The sequence below is a fragment of the Onychostoma macrolepis genome, chromosome 04, assembly GCF_012432095.1.
Source record: "Onychostoma macrolepis isolate SWU-2019 chromosome 04, ASM1243209v1, whole genome shotgun sequence".
Classification (NCBI taxonomy): domain Eukaryota; kingdom Metazoa; phylum Chordata; class Actinopteri; order Cypriniformes; family Cyprinidae; genus Onychostoma; species Onychostoma macrolepis.
Window position 1 is genome coordinate 27,035,392 of NC_081158.1, and position 25,377 is coordinate 27,060,768.

General features: G+C 37.0%; 2 protein-coding genes across 3 annotated transcripts; one reads left to right on the forward strand and one right to left on the reverse strand.

The window, feature by feature from the left end:
• Positions 1–974: 974 nt before the first annotated feature.
• wif1 (wnt inhibitory factor 1) lies at positions 975–15,132 on the reverse strand. 2 transcript variants are annotated; one of them, XM_058773533.1, is made up of 11 exons: positions 15,114–15,132; positions 13,858–13,935; positions 13,593–13,732; positions 11,585–11,693; positions 10,985–11,125; positions 8,328–8,423; positions 7,118–7,213; positions 6,677–6,772; positions 3,747–3,842; positions 3,406–3,501; positions 975–1,799 (listed from the first exon to the last, which is right to left on the reverse strand). In XM_058773533.1, the coding sequence occupies exons 2-11, from the start codon at positions 13,925–13,927 to the stop codon at positions 1,669–1,671; spliced, it is 1,071 nt and encodes a 356-aa protein (XP_058629516.1). In that variant the 5' UTR covers positions 13,928–13,935; positions 15,114–15,132; the 3' UTR covers positions 975–1,668. The 2 variants fall into 2 exon arrangements, with proteins under 2 accessions (XP_058629516.1, XP_058629515.1); XM_058773532.1 differs by lacking the exon at positions 15,114–15,132 and having other exon boundaries at positions 13,858–14,157.
• lemd3 (LEM domain containing 3) lies at positions 15,115–24,231 on the forward strand. Its single transcript, XM_058773531.1, has 13 exons — positions 15,115–16,454; positions 19,637–19,677; positions 19,783–19,852; positions 19,961–20,037; positions 20,197–20,276; positions 20,423–20,568; positions 20,657–20,758; positions 20,853–20,955; positions 21,076–21,254; positions 21,475–21,556; positions 21,707–21,812; positions 22,557–22,635; positions 22,720–24,231. The coding sequence occupies exons 1-13, from the start codon at positions 15,164–15,166 to the stop codon at positions 22,881–22,883; spliced, it is 2,520 nt and encodes an 839-aa protein (XP_058629514.1). The 5' UTR covers positions 15,115–15,163; the 3' UTR covers positions 22,884–24,231.
• Positions 24,232–25,377: the final 1,146 nt, after the last annotated feature.

The window sequence follows — 25,377 nt, forward strand, 5'->3', positions numbered from 1 at the left end:
CATTTGCCAAAAAATATCTTGATTATCCCCAAGACTTTTGGGCAAATATTCTGTGGACTGATGTGACAAAAGTTGAACTTTTTGGAAGGTGTGTGTCCGTTACATCTGGCGTAAAACCAACACAGCATTTCATAAAAAGAACATCATACCAACAGTCAAACATGGTGGTGGTAATGTGATGGTCTGCGGCTGCTTTGCAGCTTCAGAACCTGGATGACTTGCCATAATTGATGGAACCATGAATTCTGCACTCTATCAGAAAATCCTGAAGGAGAATATATCCGGCCATCAGTTTGTGACCTCAAGCTCAAGTGCACTTGGGTTATGCAGCAGGACAATGATTCCAAACACAGCAGCAAGTCCACCTCTGAATGTCTCAAGAAAAACTAAATTAAGGTTTTGGAGTGGCCAAATCAAAGTCTGGACTTAAATCCAATTGAAATGCTGTGGCATGACCTTAAACAGTCCATTCATGCTCGAAAACCCTCCAAAGTGGCTGAATTAAAACAATTCTGCAAAGAAGAGTGGGCCAAAATTCAGAGATGTGAAAGACTCATTGCCAGTTATCGCAAACGCTTGATTGCAGTTGTTGCTGCAAAGGGTGGCACAACCAGTTATTAGGTTTAGGGGGCAAGCACTTTTTCACACAGGGCCATGTGGGTTTGGATTTTGTTTTCCCTTCATAATAAAAAACTTCATTTAAAAACTGCATGTTGTGTTTACTTGTGTTATCTTTGATTAATATTTAAATTTGTTTGATGATCTGAAACAAACATGCAAAAAAAATAAAAAATCAGGAAGGGGGCCAACACTTTTTCACACCACTGTATTTATCGCTATTATATAGTTATCATCCTAGCTGTGAACAGGCCTTTAGCCTGAGAAGAAAGTTAGCCAAACAGGATTGGAACAACATTAGGGTTAATAATGACAGTTAAAAAACGAACACTTCATCTTCACAGGCTCCATGAAAACTGTTTTATTTCTGTAATGAAGTCACATGAAAAATTAAGACTTTTTGGCTTTGTTTATGACATCACAAGCAGCTTATGTGCATTGTTATACATAAGTATGAAAACTTTAAGCATAAACTTAAAGACTGTCTACCCATATCTAAATATATATCTATATATTTTCATTTTACATAGCATGAATAGGATACATATACAAGTACTTGTTGGAGAAGCTACTACATAAGTGTGATTTGCATGAAAAAGAATGTTAGTGGCAATAATGACGACAATGTTTACTAAATCAGACGAACCATGAGCACAAACTAGACACAGCGATTACATTCCTAAGAAAAGCCGGATCTGCACCCGGAAGTTCTCAGATCGTAACGTACACTTCTCCCATTGATTCAGCGCCACATCTGAGGCTAAACGGCGCAAACATCACAGACGCTCACCACAAGCATGTGACTCACTCCCCTCTCGGTTGACGCAGGACAGAAGCTCGATGAAGGGTGACTGTGGGAGATTTTATATCAAAGGCGCTAGTGTGGTAAAATAAGACACTGTGACTGTACTACAAAAACAAGTCTCGCTCTGAGAAAGCAGCAGTCCAGCTTGGGAGTGTCCCGATGAGGATCGGAAGAGGAGGATAAAAGCTTTGTTCCGGAGAAGGCGATATTGAAACGGAGGGGCCATTGGCCCAAAATTTGGAGGCTTAAACCACATAGTTGGTTTCAGAGGGCTGACTGGATTCAGGCACTTCCTTCGTGTCCCTCGCTGCCACGGGCTGTGACTTGTGCTTGGAACCAGAGACCCGCTGGCTGTTGGAGACTCCTCCACGAAATCCTGGAGGAAGAGAGCCGTTAAAAATGTGTCGCATAGTGCAGAACAACATTTATGATTGAGAGCCAAGCCGTATTTGCTGGGGGTTTTAGTTCAAATGATGCAAACTGTGGTTGTTTGATATAAAATAGTTCAATACTACTTAATTGGCTAGGAAAATTATGGAAAAATACTAGTTAAAATTTTTTATTTTGCTCAACCATTTCAGCAGGTAACCGGCATTATGATAACCAGCCTGATCTCACAGCAATTCGTACATATTTCACAAGGTGGCTAATTCGTACAAATTTGTACAAATTCATATGATTTTTGCAAAATCGCACGTATTTTACGAGTTGCACAACTCCTATGAATTTGTATGAATGAACTACACCTAACCTTGCCCTTTAAACCTACCCGTCACTGGGGTCTAGACAAATCGTACTAAGTCGTACGAATTAGCCACCTCGTAAAATACATACGAATTGGTCGTGAGATAGCATTGTGATAACAGTGTGTGGCGATACCATGCTCCATATTAAATAATAAAAAAATTGAATAATGATCAAAGATACAAATAAGAAACTGTGAATGTATACAAAACAAGTATTTTTGCCAGGGTTTTAGTTCAAATGGTGCAAACTGTGGTCAGTGTGATCAAGACTGTTCAATACGACTTACTAAGATGGAATCGTCTATATTAAATTTAATTTTTATTCATTATTTCACTATTTTATATCACGACACAGTATGTTTTTGTAAGGCCAGTTGTATATCTTACCCTCATACATTTAATTTATAGTGACATTCAACCACAGGTTAAGCAAATTTAACTATTTTATAGTTAGCATAATAATAGCATAATATTGATTTTGTTTTTAATTTCCCTTTTCAGCTGAGTTTAGTTTTTGTTTACACAAAGTTTTTCTATCTTATTTCTACATTTTCTAGTTTCAGCTTATTTAATTTTGTTTTAGTGTTTTTAGGGCAGCAAAAGTTAATGCATAATGGTATCATTTAAAAATGTTTGCATTTCTCATTATTTGCTATTATTATTGCTATCTAGTGTCATTTTCATGTTTAATGCAGGTGGGTTGTACAGGTTTCAGGTTTTATAAAGTACCATTAATTAATAAACAAACAAAACAAAAAAATATAAACTTTGTTTCATTGGGTCATGAAAATGTATTTTAGTATAGTTTCCCGATTGTTATACAAAACCATGATCCGCACTCAAATGAAACAGTCTTTTCTTTTTGCTTTATTCTACATACATCACCAGTAGGACAAAGACACAAACGTTTCGGCTCAAAGGCCTTCCTCAGTGTGTATCGAGTTTCCCCAGAAATCATTCTAATATTTTCCCAGTAATCTTTCGTTTTTATTTTGTTTTATTTTATTTATTTTTTAAGTTAACAAAGCTGTTTTCATTTAGTTTAAGTTGTTTTCAATTGCATAGCACTCCAAGGTACTACCATGAATATCATTTGTCCGAAAAACTATGGTATTATTATGGTAATATGTCTAAATATCCATGGTAATACCCTGGCATTACAGCGGATTTCTTGCTCTAATCCATTTCCAGGTGGCAATTAGAATCTTGGCCTTGGGAAAAAGGATGTTGTCTTACTCTTATTGCAGTGACGTCCATGCCAGCCGTCCCTGCACTGGCACCTGTTGGGCTCCACACAGGTCCCGTGTGCTCCACAGCTGGGCTCGCAGACAGCTGCACACACGTATACACATTCAGCCATACACAGAGACGCAGTGTTTAGTCTTAGAAATGTATCCTGTGCTTTTCAGCAAGCCTGCAGCCCGAGTGGAAATTTTAAGGTGCAATCAAGCACCGACGGTTCATTTTTCAGCGTGTTTATTGTGCACGAGCAAAGCGCATAGAGCGATGCTGCGGTGGAACATGTGTTTTTGATCAAATATGTCCACAGTTCTTCTGCCAAGTCGAGATAATCTCACCTTTGGAGCACAGATCGCCATGGTAGCCTTTGCTGCACTTGCATTTGTTCCTCCCTGTGCATTTGCCTCCATTTCTGCACGGCTGTCGACATTTACCTGCAAATAACAATCGCAAATTCATTAGTCGCAATCCCAAAATGCAAAAACAACGTAATAGACTGCAAAAGAGAATGTTTTTTTCTTTGCTAACTGGCGTTTCAAAATAAGTTATCTTAACTTATACTATTAGTAACTTATACTATTGAACAATAGCTCTTGTATATTATTAATTTCTCTGTTCAGTTTTAATGGAAGTAGGGGAACTACATTGCAAAAATAATATATTAATACATATACACTTATTTATTTTTGCAACTTTGATTTACGCAGTATCAAATTTATATTATTCCATTATTTTTTTAAATCAAATTAAAAATTCGATTTTAACATTATTTCTTTATTTATTGGGATTTACAATATAAAGCTTACTTTGTCTTTTTTATGCAATTTTACTTGTCATGCTACAGAAACTGATCTTGCTTTAGGGATGTTTAGATGTTTATACTCAATATAAGACAAAAATGTTATGAACATCATTCTGAACAGAAATCTATTAAATTACATATACTTAAACATATATTAATATTATATTGCATGTTATATTTATATAAATATATTTATAGAAAATATGCAATGTACATTTTTCAATGCACACAAAAGTTCTACATTTATTTATTTATTCATTTGTTTGTTTGCCATTGGGGTTTTATGCCGCACCAAGCTTATTTTATTATTTTTGCCTTTGCAATTTTTCTTGTCAAACTACAGTAATTGAACTTGCTTTAAGGATGTTTAGACATTTTCCTGAAAATGAGACAATTTATTTATTTGTTTATTATATATATACTGCATATATATATATATATATATTTTTTAGTGTAAAAGTAAAAAATTAATGCACGCAGATGTACAGAAAAGTATAGTAAATTAAATAAAACATAAAAAGGAAATTCAATGCTTTTTAAAACCAAAAGCAGGGACACACAGGCAGACAGACCCTTTCCAAACTCTCTCGGATCTTCTTACACCTGCATATTTGATCAAGATCAACTGAATTTCAGCGGCTTCTTTGTTCCTTGACAAATCAGAGAAATCCATACCCATGAAACCAGACAAAGAGGGGGACGTCTTTACATAACACAACCTCAACGGGACTCCGGGCGTTTATGTCACAGCCCGTTTTGACAGAGAACACGATACTGTAGTGGATCAGAAAGCAACAACTGGCTTAATGCTATTAAAATTTCACAGATGTTCCTTCAATATTTTCTCGTTCCTCCCTTTTCAGACCAAGCGCCTCTGAATACTGCAATACGTCCTTCCTTTCAGCAGGAAAGGATAAAAATTTGGGGTCAAACAGGAGTTGTTTAAACATTAATGAAATAGACACAGACCTTTAAAGCAAAGGAAGTACGTATATATAATTGTTATCACCCTCAAAGCAAACCTCAGTGAACAAGTCCTAAATGGCTTTTATCTCAATACTTGCACTTAATTAAAAAAGGAAGTTAAAAAGCTTTCTGTGAATGGCCAGAGATAAAACGCCACACTGCTTGAGTGCATGTGAGCTCATGAGGTTGTTATTAGTGATTGGGGTGACAACACAACTGCATTACATCCTGCGTTTGCCCATGTAGGTGCCGGCCCATTTAACACTAATGTGAGAACACACTTCACTTAGGAAGTTTACTTGGAGAACTGCTCTGAGGGCAATTTGTGAAAGTGAGCCTATTACTGCCAAAGAACAACAACACGGCTTTCTCTTTGAAAGATGATGATGATAAAGTAACAGCCAGTTAATGCTCTACGTTAGAAGTTAATAGAGCTGTTTAGTTAGTAGTCCTAAAACTTGGAAGTTGGCATTTTTAAGTCATAGGTTCAGGAATTCGTTTTTTTTAGTTATGTGCAAAATAAAATGTTGTATTCTATTTTAATATATTTTAAATTGTAATTGTTTCTGTGATGGCAAAGCTAAATTTTCAGTAGCCGTTACTCCTGTCTTCAGTGTCACATGATCCTTTAGAAATCATTTTAATATGTGACCGGTCTTAAGTTCACACGGGTATATTTGTACCAATAGCCAACAATACATTGTATGGATCAAAATTATACATTTTTCTTTTATGCCAAAAATGATAAAGATATTAAGTAAAGATCATGTTCCATGAAGATATTTTGTAAATTTCCTACAGTAAATATATCAAAACTTTAAAGGCGATTTTCTCAATATTTAGATTTTTTTTGCACCCTAAGATTCCAGACATTCAAATAGTTGCATCTCAGCCAAATATTGTCCTATCGTAACATACATCAATGGAAAGCTTGCTTATTGAGCTCTCAGATGATGCATAAATCTCAATTTAAAAAAAAAATTACCCTTATGACTGGTTTTGGTGCTCTGCTTTTTGTTTTTTTTTATTTATTTATTATCAATGTTGAAAATAGTTGTGCTGCTAATTATTTTTGTGGAAACCCTGATATATGCTTTTCAGGATTATTTGATGAATAGGAAGTCAAAAAAAAAAAATTTATTTGAAAGAGAAATCTTTTGTTATATTGTCAATGTCTTCACTTTTGTTCAATTTAACGCATTCCTTCTGAATAAAACCATTCATTTCTTTAAAATTTTAAAATTCCACTTTTGAATGGTACTTTTGAACATTAAGACTACCATTGTTTTTCTGATTCCTCAAGCATATAAAACAATGCCCTTTTAGTAGTTACAGTTCTTATTTAACAAATTCTTCCCCCTAAGAACCCATTTAAATTTTTTTTTTCATTGCAAATTGGTTTGATTTTGTTTAGATCGCTTTTAATGTGTTCTGATATTGTGGTCTGACTGTAATTTGTTCTTTCACAGTGTTGATGAAGGTACACATAGCTGAACTCACTGAGCTCACAGCGGCTCCCTTCAAAGCCAACGGCACAGACGCATTTGCCAGGATGGAAACACGTCCCTCCATTCAAACAGGTGGTGCTGCAGTTAGCTGTTAATGTAGAAAAAACAACGCAAAGTCAATGAACACATCACAAACTACAAGGAGAAATGACGCACAAACAATTTGTGCTTTTAATTATTTATGTGACGGTTTTGTAGATCATGTTTCATGGCTTTGACCTTTTGCTGTAAAAAAAAAAAAAAATGTAGAGACTGTGATCAGACTATTTCCTGTCTTGGTATTGGTTAATTAGTCATGTTAAGCCATTATTAATATGTATTTAAAGCCATAGCATGTTTTAGTCAAGTTCAAGTGTATTAATCTATGGTTTAATGAATGGTTGAACACATAATAGCACAATGTTTGATACGGCATAACAAGTAGGAAACTAACCTCTCTCACAGCTGGGTCCAAAGTAGCCTGGAGGACATATACACACACCTGGGCTCATACACAGGCCACCATTCAGACATCTTGGCGAACAGAGTGCTAAAAATGAGAAGAAGAAATTTAAGTTATATCTAATACACCATAATATATACTTTATTTGTAGCAGCACATCCCACATGATTCAAATTGTCTTAATGCAAAATAAAAATGAATGTTTCCAGGGTCAAACTGAAAATAAAGTAACAATATCCTAATTTTAAGTTAAAACTATAGATATTAAACTTCACACAACGATTGTTGTTGAAGAATGGAAAGATATCTTGGGCTGCAGGTTTTCTTGATATGCAAAGCACAAATCTTTGTGGTTTTGGCAGCGATGCAGGCGAAAACAAATCAGCCAAAAGCTGTATTGGATGAAAGGTGTTTTGTGAAAGCGGTTTAGGTACAAACACAGCTACAATGAGGATATTGAAAACATTTTTAGCGTCTAATGGAAGCCTTTTTTGGTAAACCGCTCTTTAAAGTTGTAAATAGATGAAAAACACATGTTTGTGCCTCCCAACCTGCTGGGTAATTCACATTTTTTCAGACAAGAAACTTTCTAGAATACATGCGTGCTCGATTCCTTCATCTAAACTAGTACATAGCGGGCTTAACCACGCTTTGTAATTTGCACAAGGCATTTTGGGAAGTGATGCCCTGAGGTTGAGTATAATCATCATCATAATAAACTATATGCACTCGTTTGTTTCCAAAGGAGGCTTGTCTTTCTGAGAAAACAGTTACTTCTAACTCTATACTTCTCTTATTTTTTTTATGAACCTATCTGGCTTTTTTAGTGGAGACTTTATGACAAGGCTCAACATGCTCACATCTGTTGTTAATGGGTTTGTGTGGTTGCAGGTACGAAATGAGACCTTTATGGGACACTTCAGAGATCTAGTAAAACCAAAACTATCGATACAAACTCAAATATTTAAATTAATATAAATATTATATTTAAATTATAATGTTTCAATATGTAATGTATAATTACAATATTTTATTTAATGTAAATCATTCGTATTTGAATGTTTATTTTATTTTTATATTATTTCATTTGCAATGCATTTTTAACTGCACTGTGGGCAACTTACTACATACTAACTTTGTACATCAATAACATCATTTGTTTTTATTTGTCTTTATGATGGGCTTATATAAACATGGTTACCTTTCTCACAGTGAATGCCGTAAAACCCATCCTGACACTCGCAGACCTGCCTTTCATTGCATTGGCCTCCATTGCGGCAACCACCAGGGCACTTTGCTTCAGAAAAAGGAGACATAAATGGTGAGAACATTTCCTTTCTTTTTTTAATCTTCACCAAACACTTCCTAACTTACTCCCTTCCTATTCCACTTCAAGGACATCAAAAAGAGCAGTGAATTCAGTAACAGTGCTTCCTTCAGAAGAACTGACACCAGCATATAAGGAGGGAAAAAAAACAGCTTTGAGGTGAAACCGCAATGTCAACAACTTTGTCAAATGCAATGTGGCCCCGAATACTGTTGCAGATGTGTTTCAATGTAATTCACAACTGTCTTAAAAGACTATGTTGTTTAGTGTACTTGACATTCTGTCATCATTTACTCACTCTCATGTCTTTAGATACCCATTTGACTTTCTTTTCTCTGTGAAAAACAAAAGGAGACGTTTAGCAGAATGTCCAAGCTGCTCTTTTCCATACTATGAAAGTGAATGGGGACTGAGGCTGTCAAGATATATTTTCAGTGAAAAACGTTTTAAATTTGGGTCTGTTCTTCATTTAAAGCTTCAAAATGCTTGGAAGGCCGTGCTGGAAAGCATATGGATCACTTTTATTGCTCTAAGTCCCCATTCATTCTCATTATATGGAAAAGAGCAGCTTGGACATCCTGTTAAATGTCTCCTTTTGTGTTTTTGTCAAGTTTGGTAAATAATGTCAGAATGGTTAAACTAACCTTTTTTAAGTTAACTCGATGCAGATTAATTTATGAAACACGAAATTGCAGTTGAACATTCTTAAAAATTGTCCTCAAAAAGAGGATAAACTTGAAGGTACTAAGCTATATCAACTACATCAACATCATTTTGTCCTGTGGGTGAAATTCAAGCAGCCAGACTTTTAAAAAAACAAGTTTTGAGTACTAGTCATTAAGGCACCCTCAGCTGTCACTAGGAAACACTTTGCTTCCTCCCTGCGGGGTGGCTTCAGACAGATGGACCATTTGATCTGTGAAGTCTACACGCCGAATGGAGAGGGGTGGAGAAGGGTGTGTAGGGGAATGCAACACCGTGAGGTTAGTGTGTGTGAGAGAAGGGAGGGGGGATCAGAGAAAAACATAACACGCTCGTTCTAAAGGGCTGCAGCTGGCAGGATTCACATGACCTCATGAGCCAGCGATGGCTTTGTGGGTGAGGTTGGGAGTCACCCATACCATGATGATCTCTGCTTCTCTCTCTCTTACCATCTACTCTTAAAGAAGAGCGAGAGGGAGAGGAGACAAAACGTGCTCTAAATAAGAGCTCTTTAATAGCTTGATTCTTACATCTAGAGCAAAAGGTTTTTCTCTTGAGAAAAAAAAAAAATGACAACAACAACAAAAAAATTATTTCACATATACTACTGTTCAAAAGTTTGGGGTCGGTAAGATTTTTTTATGCTTTTGAAAGGAGACTCTTATGCTCACCAAGGCTACATTTATTTGATCAAAAACACAGCAAAACTGTGAAATATGTGACCCCGGACCACAAAACCAGTCTTAAGTTGTAGCAATAGCCAAAAATACATTGTATGGGTCAAAATTATTGATTTTTCTTTCATGCCAAAAATCATTAGGACATTAAGTAAAGATCATGTTCCATGAAGATATTTTGTAAATTTCCTACTGTAAATATATAAAAACTTCATTTTTGATTAGTAATATGCACTGCTAAGAACTTCATTTGGACAACTTTAAAGGCGATTTTCTCAATATTTAGATTTTTTTGCACCCTTAGATTGCAGATTTTCAAATAGTTGTCCTATCATAACAAACCATACATCGATGGAAAGCTTATTTATTCAACTTTCAGATGATGTATAAATCTCAATTTCATAAAATTGACCCTTATGACTGGTTTTGTGGTCCAGGGTCACATATTATTATTATTATTATTATTATTATATATTTTTTAAATGTAATTTATTCATGTGATGGCAAAGCTGAGTTTTCAGCAATCATTTCTCCAGTCTTCAGTGTCACGTGATCCTTCAAAAATCCTTCTAATATGCCGATTTCTATCAATGTTGAAAACAGTTGTGCTGCTTAATATTTTTGTAGAAACTGAGAGAACATTTTCATAATTTTTTGAAGAATAGAAAGTTCAAAAGAACAGCATTTAGTTGAAATAGAATAGTCTTCACCGTCACTTTTTGCCATAGTTATGCATTCTAGCTGAATAAAATATTAATATTCTTTAAAAAAAAACCTTTACTGACCTAAACTTTTGAATAGTGGTGTATATACATCTTTAGAGAGAGTCAGATCTCAATAATGTTTCGCATTTACATAAAACCAGACATTCACCATATCTTACCGTATAAAGAATACTATATTTGTCTTATAGCGCTATTCTCATATTATATGTCAAATGTCTCATTTGTGTCTATTTATATTTTATTTTAGGAGAAGAATAACTGAGATGAAGCCGAGTTGACTGTTCTTGAAAACTCTTCTGAGCAATAAAATTGCTTCTGGGCAAAGTTTCTATGCCTGATGCAGTATTTTACATTTCCATAATGTTTTCTTTAAACCACACAATCATTTTGTGCATGTAAGGTTGGACTACAAATTTTGAAATTTCACCTCTCTGACATGTTTTGAAGAAGATAGCATTGTGTGGCGTCCTCAGGATGATGTTTCCTCCAGCATCCATCACCAGGATGGTCACCTCAAATGCTGCCACACCATCCTGGTCACCTCTGCATGGGAAGCCCACCTGGACCACTGAGTACACAAAAGCCCTTATTGATTACCTAACCTTAATCATCGATGTGCCACAGGTTACATGGGCTATAATAATCATCTTATAGATGTGATTTTAAGAATCTAGATTATGTTAATATATCAATACACTTCATGAGTTGTTCCAAACCTGTGTGAGTTTCTTTCTTCTGTTGAACACAAAAGAAAATATTTTGAAGAATGTTGGTAACAAAATAGTTGACGGTAGCCATTGACTTCCATAGTTTGGAAAAAAATACCATGGAAGTCAATGGCTACCGTCAGCTGTTCGGTTACCAACATTCTTCAAAATATCTTCTTTTGTGTTCAACAGAAGAAAGGTTTGGAAAAAGTGCAGGGTGAGTAAATGACAGAATTTTCCTTTTTGGGTGAACTATCCCTTTAAGAGGGAAAACTAAAGCCACAACAATAGTAAAGTAAATAAATAAAATGAAAGCACACCAGAGGCTTTGTGTGGCACTGATCCTAAGAGAGGAACGTTGACGGTAGGGTCATCCATAATGTCTTTATCCAATGAACGCAGAGTCTGAAACTCATAAAAGTACTCTGCCTGAATAAAAAAAAAAGATATACAGAGGTTAACTTTGTTTTAAACTTCAAAGAAGTGGTGTAGATTTGCATAAAGAGGGGCGTTTGGAACAATAGCACAAAAAAGGTTGCATGTGGTTCATGACAGGAGCACATATACATCTCTAAAGAGTAAAAAGAGGGTTTCCGGGTATCCTTAAGTTTGCAAGGCAATCAATTTCCTCCGAAAGAAGCGAAGCTTTGCTCTCTAACTAATGACCTCAACCTTTTGAGAATTACACACTTGTGATAGTGAAGCCAAACACACGCTACAAAAAAAAACTGTCCCAAAAGGAGATGAAAGCAAGGGAGACGGTTCTTTCGTCAAGTCAACATGCCATTCATGGATTATGATCCCGGTGTGCAAAGATAGATCACTTGCGAAAAGAGATTCCTGTACATTCCCCCCAAAAGTTGTGAATGAAGCTGTGGTGCATGTAAGAGCATCATAGATCTAGATTCCGTTGGCAGTTTAATAAACTGACTTTTTCTTTTTAAATGGAAAATTGTACCATGCAAATGTGTTATGTGAGTTTAAGGTTATTCATGATATAACAAAATATGTTAAAACTGATTTTTAAAAGTTGCAAAGTATATGTGATCAAGAATAGTTTGAATTTGTGTGTTTTTCTATTACTTTTCTTCTTGCAGTTGTCACGTTTATTTGCTAACTGGGGTTCGTAAAACTGCTTTGGAAAAATATTTACTGTAAAAGTGTCATATCTGAATTGAATCAAAAAATGAATTTGGCAGCTAGAAAAGTTGTCAAATAAATGTAAAATGTAAAAATATATATATATATATATATATTATTTGTATTTTGCTTGTATTATTATTATTATTACTAATACTATTTATTATTATTATTATTAAGTTACTTTTATTATTATGCCTTATAATGCTTAAAACAGTTCATACACAGTATAAATAAAAATATGCATAGAAATATATTGCAGCCTTTATATTTTTAGAATGAATCCTGAGAACCAAACTGTTTTAAAAGATTTCCTCTCTGAGATCTGAAAGATTTCCTTTCTAAATTTTAGTCTTGTAATTTGTAATGAATACCAGATACTGGCTATTTGGGACCTTCTGTAAAAAATGATATTATGAAACCTTGGGGAAAAGCTCTGTAGGGTAAAAATCATTTGCCACTGTTTCTGCCAAAACCATAACGAATTACAAAGAAGATCAACAAGCAATAACAACGCAACGCAAAGTGATTCCAAATGGAAGTTTGGTTGTTTAATAAAGCGCGCGCTCTCAGTGTACTGATGACGACCCAGATGTTTGGCACATGCATGAGGAGGCGCGCTCACGAGGCGGTCCCGCGCTCTGCAGCTTTACGACACCAACATACAAAATACTACAAGAATTGAAATGACATTTTTTTTCCCCTTTCAAATTATGCCGATATACGGCACAGATTAGGTTTACAATTTTAAAGTGCAAAAACATTTTATTAATTACAATCTTTTTTTTTCTTTCAGTAAAAGTATAGCTACTTTAAAGCATGAGCAATTCAATTGAGAATCAAAACTGCATGAGATTAGTTTTGAAAGAAAATATTTGAAACAATAATATATATTAATTGTAAATATTATTGCATCCATTATTAACTCATTAGAAAATGTATTTTTAATTTAAATGTAGGATCGTTAAACGATGTTAATCATAAAAGTTAATAAACCTGACAACACGTGCACGTATGAGGAAAAACTTACTTCAATAATTCTGCTTATCAAGTAGCTAGAATAAGCTTGTTTTAAAGATGTTTAGATATTTTATTTGAATAGGACTGCATCAAGAACATACAATGTGTAATGTGTCCCTAGTTAAGATCATGCCAGATGAAGAATACAAAGGTTTTACAGTAGCCTACCTGATCAGTGGCTTGCCAGGTGAAGTTCACGTGGTGGATATTGACAGGTATTGCTGGCATTCGCTGCTGTGCTTTCCTGAAGTCGTGTGTGAATGGGGCCATTTTGCCCTCCGAGACTATTAAAATATCCTCTTCAAAACCTGTTGGATAAAACATTGAGCATTCACAAGCATCTCATAGCTTGAAAAAAGTCATTTAAAGTCATTATGCACTGGATTGGTTCACACTTGGGCTCTAATATCATTAAAGCGCTAAACACTATTACCAATTAATATTCTTGCTTGATTGGCATCAATCCACATGTACATGCTTCCTTGCTCTTGGGCAGCTTCCATCAGACCCCCTAAAAGCAGAAGAAAGCACGTTTTAAGGTGCAGTTGAACAGCAGGCGTCCTGAAAGCCATCGCTTGGTTTATTTAAAATGAATTGGCCGGTTTGCTGGCTCTCCTCTCTCGCTCCAATCCCGTGCACAAAATATGTGTCTCGAGTGAGTCTTCAATTGACAGAATGATTCGCGCGGACTGTTCCGCGAGCTACTTGTACGCAGCAGGAGCAGCAATTCACAGATTTCGCCACAAGGTGGCGTAGTTTAATACAAGGCTCCCCTGAGTCACAATTAAAATAGTCGTTACAAGCTGATTGATGTTTTGAAGTGTAACAGCGGGATAATGCAAGGGTTTCTTCCATCATTAAAAAGGCTTCTCTTGGTTTAGCCAAACTCAGCATGGATACTTTTCTCAACATCTTTATTTGTATTTTTGTATTTCTACATTTGCTTCAATTTATGTCGACACCAGCACTGGAATTCCCTGTACGGCTGTACTGGGAGATTTTCATTCATATTAATTCATGTTATTAATTTTCATGCATTTAATTCATATTAACTTAAATGTATGTTAACCAGGTACTGTTAATAGATTTATTTTCAGATTTTCATTTAAATGTGGGTTTCAGTTATTCAAAACAACAACAAAAATGAATAATAATCATATTTATTAAATAAATTTAATAATTATTATTTTTAATAATAATTATTATTATTATTACATTTCAAAAATATAAAATGGATAAAGATGATGTTGATGATTATAAAAGTTATGTTCCTTACATCACATCGGAACTCCTTCATGAGTGGAAAAGTATGTTAGAAAAAAAAAGGAAAAAAAAAAAAGGTTTCTACCCCAGCACATCATTTCTGAAATAAACAGGTTTCTCATATAATTATGTACATTTATTATTAGAAACCCCGACTTTATATTATTATTGACTGAAATGTGGCAGTCCTTTAAAGATAAGACTTTTCAAAAAAAAAATATATATAGGCTATATTCTTAATATTTATATAATTTATTTAGATTTTTGTCTTTTTGTGCACCCTTGTCCGCTCTTTTTCTTGATTGTCATTCATAGCGATGTATAATGTAGATCATTTAATAATGTAAAAAAAGAAAAGAAAAAAAAAGAGGAAAAAAAAAAAGTTTCCCGTTTCGTTCTTTTCAAGTTGGCCGTCTGTCCGCTTACTTCTACGTCACTTCCGCCGTGTCTCGCTGTGTGCGTTTTTTCGTGCAAAGATGGCGTCTGCACAGTTAACGGATGAGGAGCTTGTGTCTGAATTAAAACGGCTCGGCTACACCCCGGGCCCGGTGACGGAAAGCACGCGGCCCGTGTACTTGAAGAAACTCAAAAAGCTGCGGGAGGAGCAGCCACAGCCGCGGGGCTCCCGGAGCGGAAAAGGACGCAGCAGCAGCGGGAGTATCAACAGCAACGGCAGTAGCGGCGCTAGCAACAGCAACGCCGCGGCGCGAGCTCCGGGACTCAGCGCCAGGCCACCGGACGGTGACGTCACACGTGTGAGCGCCAGCCGGAGCGAAAAGCGCAGACCCGGAAAGTTCGTGCTGGGCTTCAGCTCGGACGAGTCGGACGCGGAGGCGCCGCAGAAGAAAGGAGGCCCGAATCACGGCGGCAGCGGCAGCAGGAGAGACCGAGGATTCGCGCTGCAGACACCCACCGTCAGGCCTGCGGGAACACCCGCCGCCTCCCTCGGCTTATCCGTGGACAGGAAAAGCATTTCTGCGTCTCCGTGGTGGGCAGACCGAGGCAAATCCAACGATTTAGAGGAAACGGAAAGAGACAGTCGGGCTTTGAACGGGAATAAGGCGTTCTATGAGTCTAACAGTAGTAAGCTAGCCAGGGATTACTCTGATTCAGACGAGGAGGAGGAAGAGGAGGGTGAACGAGAGCGTCCCCGCGAACGCCGTCTGACTTCCAGACACAGTCCACCCGCCTCCTCTTCTTCCCCGTACCGGAGCGTCTGGAGCGCGGAGAAAACGGCGCATGATACTCCCGACTTCAGTCTAGATATGCTTGGGCAACGAGATGAGAAGAAACCGAGGGAGTTTAGCAGAAGCTACGCGAGCCGCAGCTACCAGAAACTCTCCGGGATTGACGGGGATGATAACAGCAGCGGCGGCGGTAGTATCTCATCCGGTTCTTTTAATAAGAACCACCTCGACAACGGAGACGGCGAGTCCCCCTGCAGCAGCAGCAGCAGTCGGTTCAGTATCGGGCTCAGACCGCGCTTTCCCTCCTACACAGCGACCTACCGAGCGAACCACTCGAACCACACCGGCTCCAACCACTCCTACAGCCATGCCTCAGCCCTCAAGCCCAAGCAACACACCGCGGTCCCCGAGGACGAGCTCCTGCAGCAGTTTAAACGGGAGGAGGTGTCCGCCACCGGCGGCTTCAGCGCTCACTACTTGTCCATGTTCCTCCTGACAGCCGCCTGCCTGTTCTTCGTCCTGCTGGGCCTCATGTACCTGCGGATGAGGGGCTCCAGCTCCTCCGAGGGGGATGCAGACAGTAAGTATGAAGTGGTGGCATGTGTCTCAAAACCAAGTCAGATGTATCCCTAAGCAACATTTTGGGTTGGTTTACAAGTATTACTGTCAGAAAGTGCTGTTTTATTTAGTATGTATAAAAGTACTGAATGTTGAGAAATACGATGTTCATGTAGGATGATATTTACATCCAAAAAACATATTACCATGGTACATTGATAGTGTTTGATGCTACTGATTGAATACCACATAAATACCATAGCAAATGATTGTATTACTTCCACCCAGTTTCCAATAAGAATACGATGGTGCTATCATGGAACATACAAAAAAAAAAAAAAGTCCAAAAAACATATCACCATCATCATTTGTCCAAAAAACATGGTCGTGCTATGGGACAGTGATGTACCAGATTGTAATACTATGTTACTTGGAATGCTAATGTTTACAGTATTCATATCAATGATATTTACATTGTACCCCCAGTCTCAAAAAAACGTTTTAAGACCATGAGACATTTGCAAAAAGTGGCCTTACCATGGTGTATGTCCAATGGTAGTACCGTGGTGCATTGATACTGATGTGCTTTGATGCATAGAATGATTGTCAAGTGAATACTATGGTATATTTATGTACAAATCATTCTTTGATGCTTTTGTGCTTTGGTGCATCCCTTAAAAGATTCTGTACACTGGTTTAGTATCTGGTATATATGGCAAATGTCAAATTAATTTGTTTTGATCTTACTAAGCAAAATTACAGAGCTTGTGTTTTAAAAAATTACACATTTAATGCTTTAGAAAGTTCCTCAAAAGTTTTTCTAATTGATTCTGCAACCCCATGAGTCAAACGTGAGTAATTCACACAGCACTTATCACCCCAGACTATTTGCACCTTCTTAGACAGGAAATGGTCCATGCCGCTGGTGCTTTATGGGACAGAGGTATTTGCATTAGAAATATGTGTGCTCCATGATTTGTCAAATGACTATTCCAGCACTTGTGGATTTCAGGTAGCTCATCGCAGTAAGGAGACTAATTGTAAAGTTTTTTTTTTTTTCTTACTGGAAGTGAGTTTGTGGTAAATATGAATTTATATACATTTTTGTTGATCGGCTAAATATTGCCTTTTTTGTAGGCGAAAACTAGTCTGCAACCCATAATGTACCTGATGTGCACTTCAGACTAGTTGAAATGTTGATGTAAATTATTAATTTGTTAATTGAGAATTTAAATTATTCTTTAAAAATACAATTACAATGATAATTTTATTTAATATTTATGTTGTAAGTTTTGAGCTTTAAATAATTTTCAAAATAAATGAAATGGAGTTATTTTAAATACTCAGGAATAATAAATGACTGGAAAAGTCGTGGAAATTCACTCTTGAAAAGTGTGGGAACCCTCTGAGTGTCTGTTATTTGATGATAATCATGGTCAGTCTGGTAGTCCCCACATTTTGACATGTTGACATAATTTGATAGCCAGCATTAATCTTTTGATGCATTTTCCCAGATGAGAGAAAGTCTGTTCTTGGATGTGCATGCAATGCCACTCAGTTTAAATAGCTTGAGTACCATCAGAGTAAAGTGCTCTGGAGGCAGAGACGGCCCTTGAGAGGAAGCCGACTGATGAATTACTATGTATATTTGTGGCATGGCCGGTCTCTCAGGGAGGGAGCTTTGACTGGAGAGCGTGCTGCAGACATCTAGGTCACAGACAAGCTAAAGCGGCCTAATTGTCTGTCTCTCAGGGGGCTCTGGGAGCTTGCGGCTAGCTAGAGTGACTGACTTCTCTCTGGCCGGCTAAATGCCTAATTCTCACTTTGAGTGTGACATACAGTATGTGTATCAGATTTTTACTTGCTCAGATTGTTGTTTGCAGCTTGTGATTTAGGTTATGTTGAACAACATACTATCAAACTACTACAAAACTAATAGTACTACTAGTATTTCTGCTGTGTGTGCACTACATATGCACAGTATTAAAGTAGTCTGTGTGCAAGAAATATGTCAGAACGTTCAATACAATATCCCACAAAGCAATGCGCTTGACTTGATCTTCCAGTATGACGATTTAAAGTCATTTAAAACATCCTGACTCATTATTTGATCAGGATGCAAAAAATGTCAAATGTTCACTTTTGTTTCTTAATTGAGAACTGGATGCTACTTGCCGAAACAAGGTCATGTGGCAACAATGTAGCACAGAGCTGTTTGAAATGTTTAGCATTGTGTAGTATGCAACTTTTTTTTTTATAGTATGCAAGTATCCAATTCTGAACAAGTTTAGTTCTATGATGTCTGATATTTTAGTAGGTTTTAAGAACTTATCAGAGAAACAAGTGCTACTTCAAATTTTGTGCAAAGATAGTTATGATGATGTTCTTTATTTTATTGTAAATTCTGCTGTTATAAAAGAAACTGACCTTAGTTAGATTAGACATGCGGGATAGATTTAAAGTCTTTACAATGGCACACACTGTATAAAGGTCCTAGATCTCACAATTGGCAACTTTTAAAACTGTTTTATGGAGTTTTCTTTACTGAAATTTGCTTTGTTAAAGATGTTTTGTCAGCTGAACAATTATGTTGTTAAACAACAGTATAGTCCGTTGAACTACATCTATTTCATTCATGTTGAATGAAATGTCTAAATTCCTGTCAAAAATTAAATATGGCGCTACTCTGACTTAAGGTCTGTAGGCGACTTTTAGGCATGTATTTTAGTGGTTTTACAACGATTAAGAAGGTTTAAGCCACTCTCATCTATAGCTCAACCAAAAAAACAGCAAAATGGGATCTCTTCACCTGAAATCTAGGCCAGATTTAGTCTTGAAGCTTAATAGCAATTGTTTTTCTGCAGTATATGACTTCCTCTCAGAGAGTGATGTATTAAATGGCTTGCAACATCAGATGGCTCATGTCTGATAAGCCAGATCAATGCAGTCTATGATTGAGACACGCAGGGCAGTTACTGTGCTAAATCTGGGCCCGGGCCAGAGTGAGGACAGAAGCACAATGTTCAGACAATGACTCAAGTGTGAGACGATGAGAGGCTCTCGCTCGTAGTCACACCCTCGAGTGTGAGACGATGAGCAGCCCTCCTCCACAGCATAGTTGGGAAATACCATCCAGTCATATCATTATAATTTGTTTAGTGCTGAGTAATGCTATTTGTCAACTAACTTTTCTTTCTTTTTCAGTCATACTTCACCCATTCGGACCAGAGTTTGATCTGCAGTATGTAAGTATCTTCTCACCTGTGTCCCATATTTTAAACTTTTAGTCAAGCAAATTCCCTGTTCCACCAAAAAGCACTCTCGACAATTACTTGCATTGATTTGAACAGGGCGTCAAAGACCGAGACCTCATCCTTAGCCTGCTCCTGTCTCTACACGAGCACCTGGCCAATGTCGCAGGTGAGCATATAGATACAACTTAAATATATTTATGCATACTCATCTTAAATATATTTTTGTCTTAATATATGCAGCATTAAAAAATTCAACCATTTGATTGCCTTTCAGGAGAACATGATTGTGGAGACCTTAAAAATCCTTTAAACAGAAGTGTCTCATTTAGTGATGCCTCTACGTACCTCAAGGTTTGTTTTATTTATTGAAGGGTTTGATCTCCATTTTCTGTTTGAGTCAAATTGCATTGTTTCTATAATTGACAAAGACCTTTTGTTATATTTCATTGTAAATAGAGGCTCTGCCAACATGAAAATGCACAGTATAATAAAGCATCTTTCTCTTTCAAGCTCCAAAATGAAGCCTATGAAAACTTGATTGAAACGTCTTTAGAATGGGTCATGAAAACCAAAGATGTTGTCGGTATAAGGTACCTGATGTCCATCCAAAGTATCTTTGTCTGTCTATCTATCTATCTATTTGTAGATATATCAAGGTGTAACATTCACACCTTTAGTATCGCTCTGTGTGTGCCGTTTTCCTGTATTCATTGGGGGTGTGTTGGTTTCTTGGCAGGTTGATTGGTGCCGACCCTGCTCAACCCATAGAGGACGTATCGGAAATCTCACGACTGGAGTCCATCCACCCCCGCATGTCCTTCTTCTGTCGCCTCAGACGCGCCTTCTTCACTGTGATCCACAGAGTTCTCTTCGTCCTTGCAGGTTGGCTTCTACTTTCTATAGAAGTTGGTGCTTTCTGCACGGGGAAGATCTAAGTGTTTCCACTAACCTTTCCTGCATTTCTCTGTAGGCATCGGTGTAGTTTTGGGTTTGGTGTATTACATGAAATACAGATGGCGCAAAGAAGAGGAGGAAACTCGACAGATGTATGACATGGTGGAGAAGATCATTGGTAAGACTGTCTCATCGTTAGGCTGTATTTTTAGCACAGAAATTACACAATGCAGGTCTAAAGCATCATAAACACCTGTGCTTTGTTTTCACAGGTGTACTGAGAAGCCACAACGAAGCCTGTCAGGAGAATAAGGACTTGCAGCAGTATTTGCCCATCCCTCACGTCCGTGACTCTCTTGTCCAGCCTGAAGACAGGTATTGCGTCTTTGCAGTGCAAATTTGGTTTTAGCTGGTTTTGCATTTTTGGATGAAACACCCTCTTTTCCTGGTGCAGTGTATCCTGGTGTAAGAGTATGTGTATTGTCATTCTCTTAGAAAGAAGATGAAGAAGGTATGGGACAGAGCCGTTGCATTCCTCTCAGCTCATGAGTCCCGCATCCGTACAGAAACGCAGAGGATTGGAGGGGCGAACTTCATTGTGTGGCGGTGGCTTCAGCCCTCAATGTCACCTGATAAGATGTCCAGCATGACCTCCAAAGTGTGGCAAGGCCAAGGTAAGATTTTCTTCGTGTGGAGTCAACCATCTGCATTTTAAGGTCAAACCTTGGATTAATACATGTGGCCACCTCCTTCTGATGGACTTGTTTGGAGGACTAACTTCCTGCTAATGTAACTGATATTAAACATTCAACACATGTTTATGCATAGTGTCCACATTCTTTTGGACATATAGAGTATGTTCATAAACCTAAAGTGGCTTGTTTTGTTCTTCAGCATTTCCATTGGACCGAAGAAATTCGCCACCAAACAGCTTAACGCCATGCTTGAAGATTCGCAACATGTTTGATCCTGTCATGTAAGTTTCTCAAGAACTTTTGCATGTGACTTCACATTGAATTGGTTGTTCAAGTAAAATGTATTTACTTGCATCATTTTATGTAGTTTTGCGTGATTGAGTGTTTTAGAGAAATGTAGTCTCACTGCTCAGTATTTCCCTCTTGAATAGGGAAGTGGGGGAAAACTGGCACCTCACCATTCAAGAAGCCATTTTGGAGAAGTGCAGTGATAACGATGGAATCGTTCACATAGCTGTTGACAAAAACTCAAGAGAGGTGAGTATCCTGTGTGATTCATTACGAAATATACAGCCTGGGTTTATAGGTTCTTGTCTAAAAGCTAAGGAGTTGCCTGCTGCCTTCAAAGGTAGCATCCCAGCCATCATGGACCCTCATAAGTGGCCAATTTGTAACCCCACTACAGCAACATGCAAAAACGCCTCACCCCACACATATTGACTGGACTCACAGTTTATTCCAATGAAGTCGTATTGTAAGAAGCATAAAATACATAGAACAGTTAATTTTTAATGTGTGGTGTGATTGTTTGCAAAACTATTCTTTGTGCCATCTTGAATTGTTTTGATTGATTCCAGTGGAGTTTCATGTTAGCATGTTGCTAAGCTTACAGGTGCTAGATATTGTAAAATGTATAAATGGGACATACAAATATTGGGTAAAATAAGCTATCTTTAAGTACTCTGAACATTATTTTTCTCCATAATCGATTGCTTTCAAGCTGATTGTATAAATTGACTTTACTCGATCTGAATTGAGTTTGATGTTAGCATGATGCTAAGCTAATGGGTACTAGATGATAATATTAGCAAAATGAAATAGGACAAACAAATAATAGGTAAAATATATATATATTACTCAACTATTTCTTTTTACCTCATTCATTTTTAACAGTGCATTCTGTTATTGCCTTAGAATTTTTCTTTGTTTTGGAAAAGATTAATATTCCTAGAAGTATTTAATTAATGGATCGATTTGCTGTATGATTTTGTTCTCATCTAGGGCTGTGTTTATGTGAAGTGCCTTTCAGCAGAGCATTCTGGGAAAGCCTTCAAAGCGCTTCATGGCTCCTGGTTTGATGGTAAACAAATGCTGCATTTATACTAGATTAATCAGAAGAACTGCAATTTTCAGTCTGTTTAAACCGGTCCTGCCTTTTCTACAGGTAAGCTGGTGACGGTCAAGTATCTACGCCTGGATCGCTACCACCAGCGTTTCCCACAAGCCCTGGGCTGCAACACGCCCCTCAAGCCCTCCAGCTCCAGCATGAACAGCATGTCTCGCCTGAACCAGCGATCCAGCACATCCAGCTCACTGGGTTTCTCTTGAGGCACATGCCAACAGCCACCACCATCCTCTCTGCTCTCTCTTTCGCTATATACGAGGCTCCCTTCTCCTGCGTCCTCTTTACCAGAGAGAACCGCGTTCAGGAGCTTTTACAGTTGGGAGACCTGGGACGCCCAATCAGTTTTGTCAGCCATATGCAAGCAATGGTCTTTAAACCTGTGAGCTGCTGTGTTTTTTTTCTTTTTTCCTGTCCTTCGGTATCAAGGAAAGCAAGGGAGATGCACACACTGGCGTGAAACCGGTGGAGAGAGAGTTGCTCGGTCCGGTGGGAACTTTTAGGAGAGGTGGACGATGCAATCTCTGTCCTTCTCATGTCTGGTGCAAGTGGACACAAATTTCTGTTTCTTATGTATTTTCTTTGTTTTTGATAAACCGTCTTTATGGATTCAATGACAAAAACGGCTTCCAACTTTAAATCTCACAACACGAATGAGAGTTTTCCGGCCTCTGCTTATTTTTTATGTAACTAACTCCCCTCCTTAATTCCAAGGAGCTCTGTTGGGCTATACATAGCTGCATGTGCTGGTTAAAGTATGCCTATATTTAAGCTTTGAATTGTATCATATATTGTGGATGTTTATTTCCCTGATGCTGTTTTAGCTGATGTATTCCCTTTATTATTATTATTTTTTTTTTTTGCCTTTTTGTTTTGTAGTTTTTAGTCCAAGAACAGCATGCACACACTCTAGAAAGGGGTGCTGTAAATATCTTGTTGAATGGTGGTGGTTGAAATCATCTGTATGAAACTGAAATCGTTATAAGCTCTCGTTTGTTTCTTGCCAACAGAATAACTACACTGCTGCATTCAGAGACGTGTCATGTGGAAAGGGTCTACATGGCTTTGTGAGAGAAACAAACAATTGTGTTCCCCTTCAATGCCATGTTTCTGAACACTAGTCTTAATTGTCACAGCCTGATTATATTCAAGTATATAATTATTTACTGTTGTTTTGTTTATATTTTGAAAGTTATGCTTTTCCCATTATAATTAGTGCACATGGATGTCCCCCCCCCTTCCCCTCCCCCCCTCACTGGTCACTTGGCAGATTTTAAATGCCACCCTGTCACTGTTTTTAATCTGTTCCCGGCCCTTCTAAATTTCCAAAGGAGACGTTTTTGATGGAAGTTGTTTTCTGACTTTCTTGTACACACTTGTGCTATGGTCGCAGCCTGATATGGTGATCTGATTCTAATTTGTATCAGGACACATTCATAAACAGAGCATGTCATGCTGCGGTCATGTCTATTTTGGATCACAGAAAGATTTATCAGCTTTTGTTTAGATGCAGTTCGGGTGGATATGAGGTAAATAAAACGTACTTGTTTATTACTCATGTTTATCTCCTTCCTTGTTGAGATTCATTGCATAATCTACATGAGCACATTTTAACTTCGCTTTCCCATCTACATTTATATAAAAAATGGAAATGGCTTTTTAGATAATGTTGATCTTTTAATTGTTGAAAACATTTCTAAGAAGTTAACGTAGTTGCCCACGCCAGATATCTAGGTGAACAAGTTAGTAGTGCAATTGAAAACATAATGGCATGGTCTTAAGACTTGAAGTATGTTTTTAAACTTGGAGATTAATCATGAGAAGCAAGAGATAGTTTTGAATCTGCTATGGAATATTTGGTTTTTAAAATATATAATTTATATATTAGTTAACACAAATGAAGTACAAGATTCATAAGATAAGTATTACAATTTTCACAGTATTTACTATTTTGCAACAATTATTTGTATTAATTTAGTAATCAGAGAAAACAAGTTATTCATAATTTAATTTGCCTGCTTTATTTCCAGTTTCTAACCCATCTAAAAGAAGTTAAAATAAAGAATATTAATAGCACCACTAAAATAACGGTAACACTTTACAATAAGGTTCATTAGTTAACATGAACTAATAATGAACTGCACTTATACAGCGTTTATTAATCTGTTAATGTTAATTTCAACATTTAATAATACATTAATTTCAACATTTAATAATACATTATTAAAATCTATTAAAACATTAGGTAATGCACTGTGAACTAACAATGAACATCTGTATTTTTATTAACTAACGTTAGCGATGATTAGTAAATATAGTAACAAATGCATTGCTCATGGTTAGTTCATGTTAGTTAATACATTAACTAATGTTTAACTAATGAACCTTATTGTAAAGTGTTACCAAAATAACCATAGCCTACTAATGCAGAGTTGGACATTTAATGTATTCCTTAACATTCAATGGTAAATTATTATAATGTAAATTTATTTTGAATCATTAACAGAAAGCATTTAAAATATGGACTGTGACCATAAAAATGAACATTAGGATGATTAATACACTTCCCATTCTATGATTAAATTGTTTTAATCTTATTAGTAGGATAATTTTAGTAGTATTATCTTTTAATAAAGCCACAGCTTTTCGCATTTCACTAGTTGGCTCAACTTGGCTGATCCCAGACCAGAAGGTACTAGC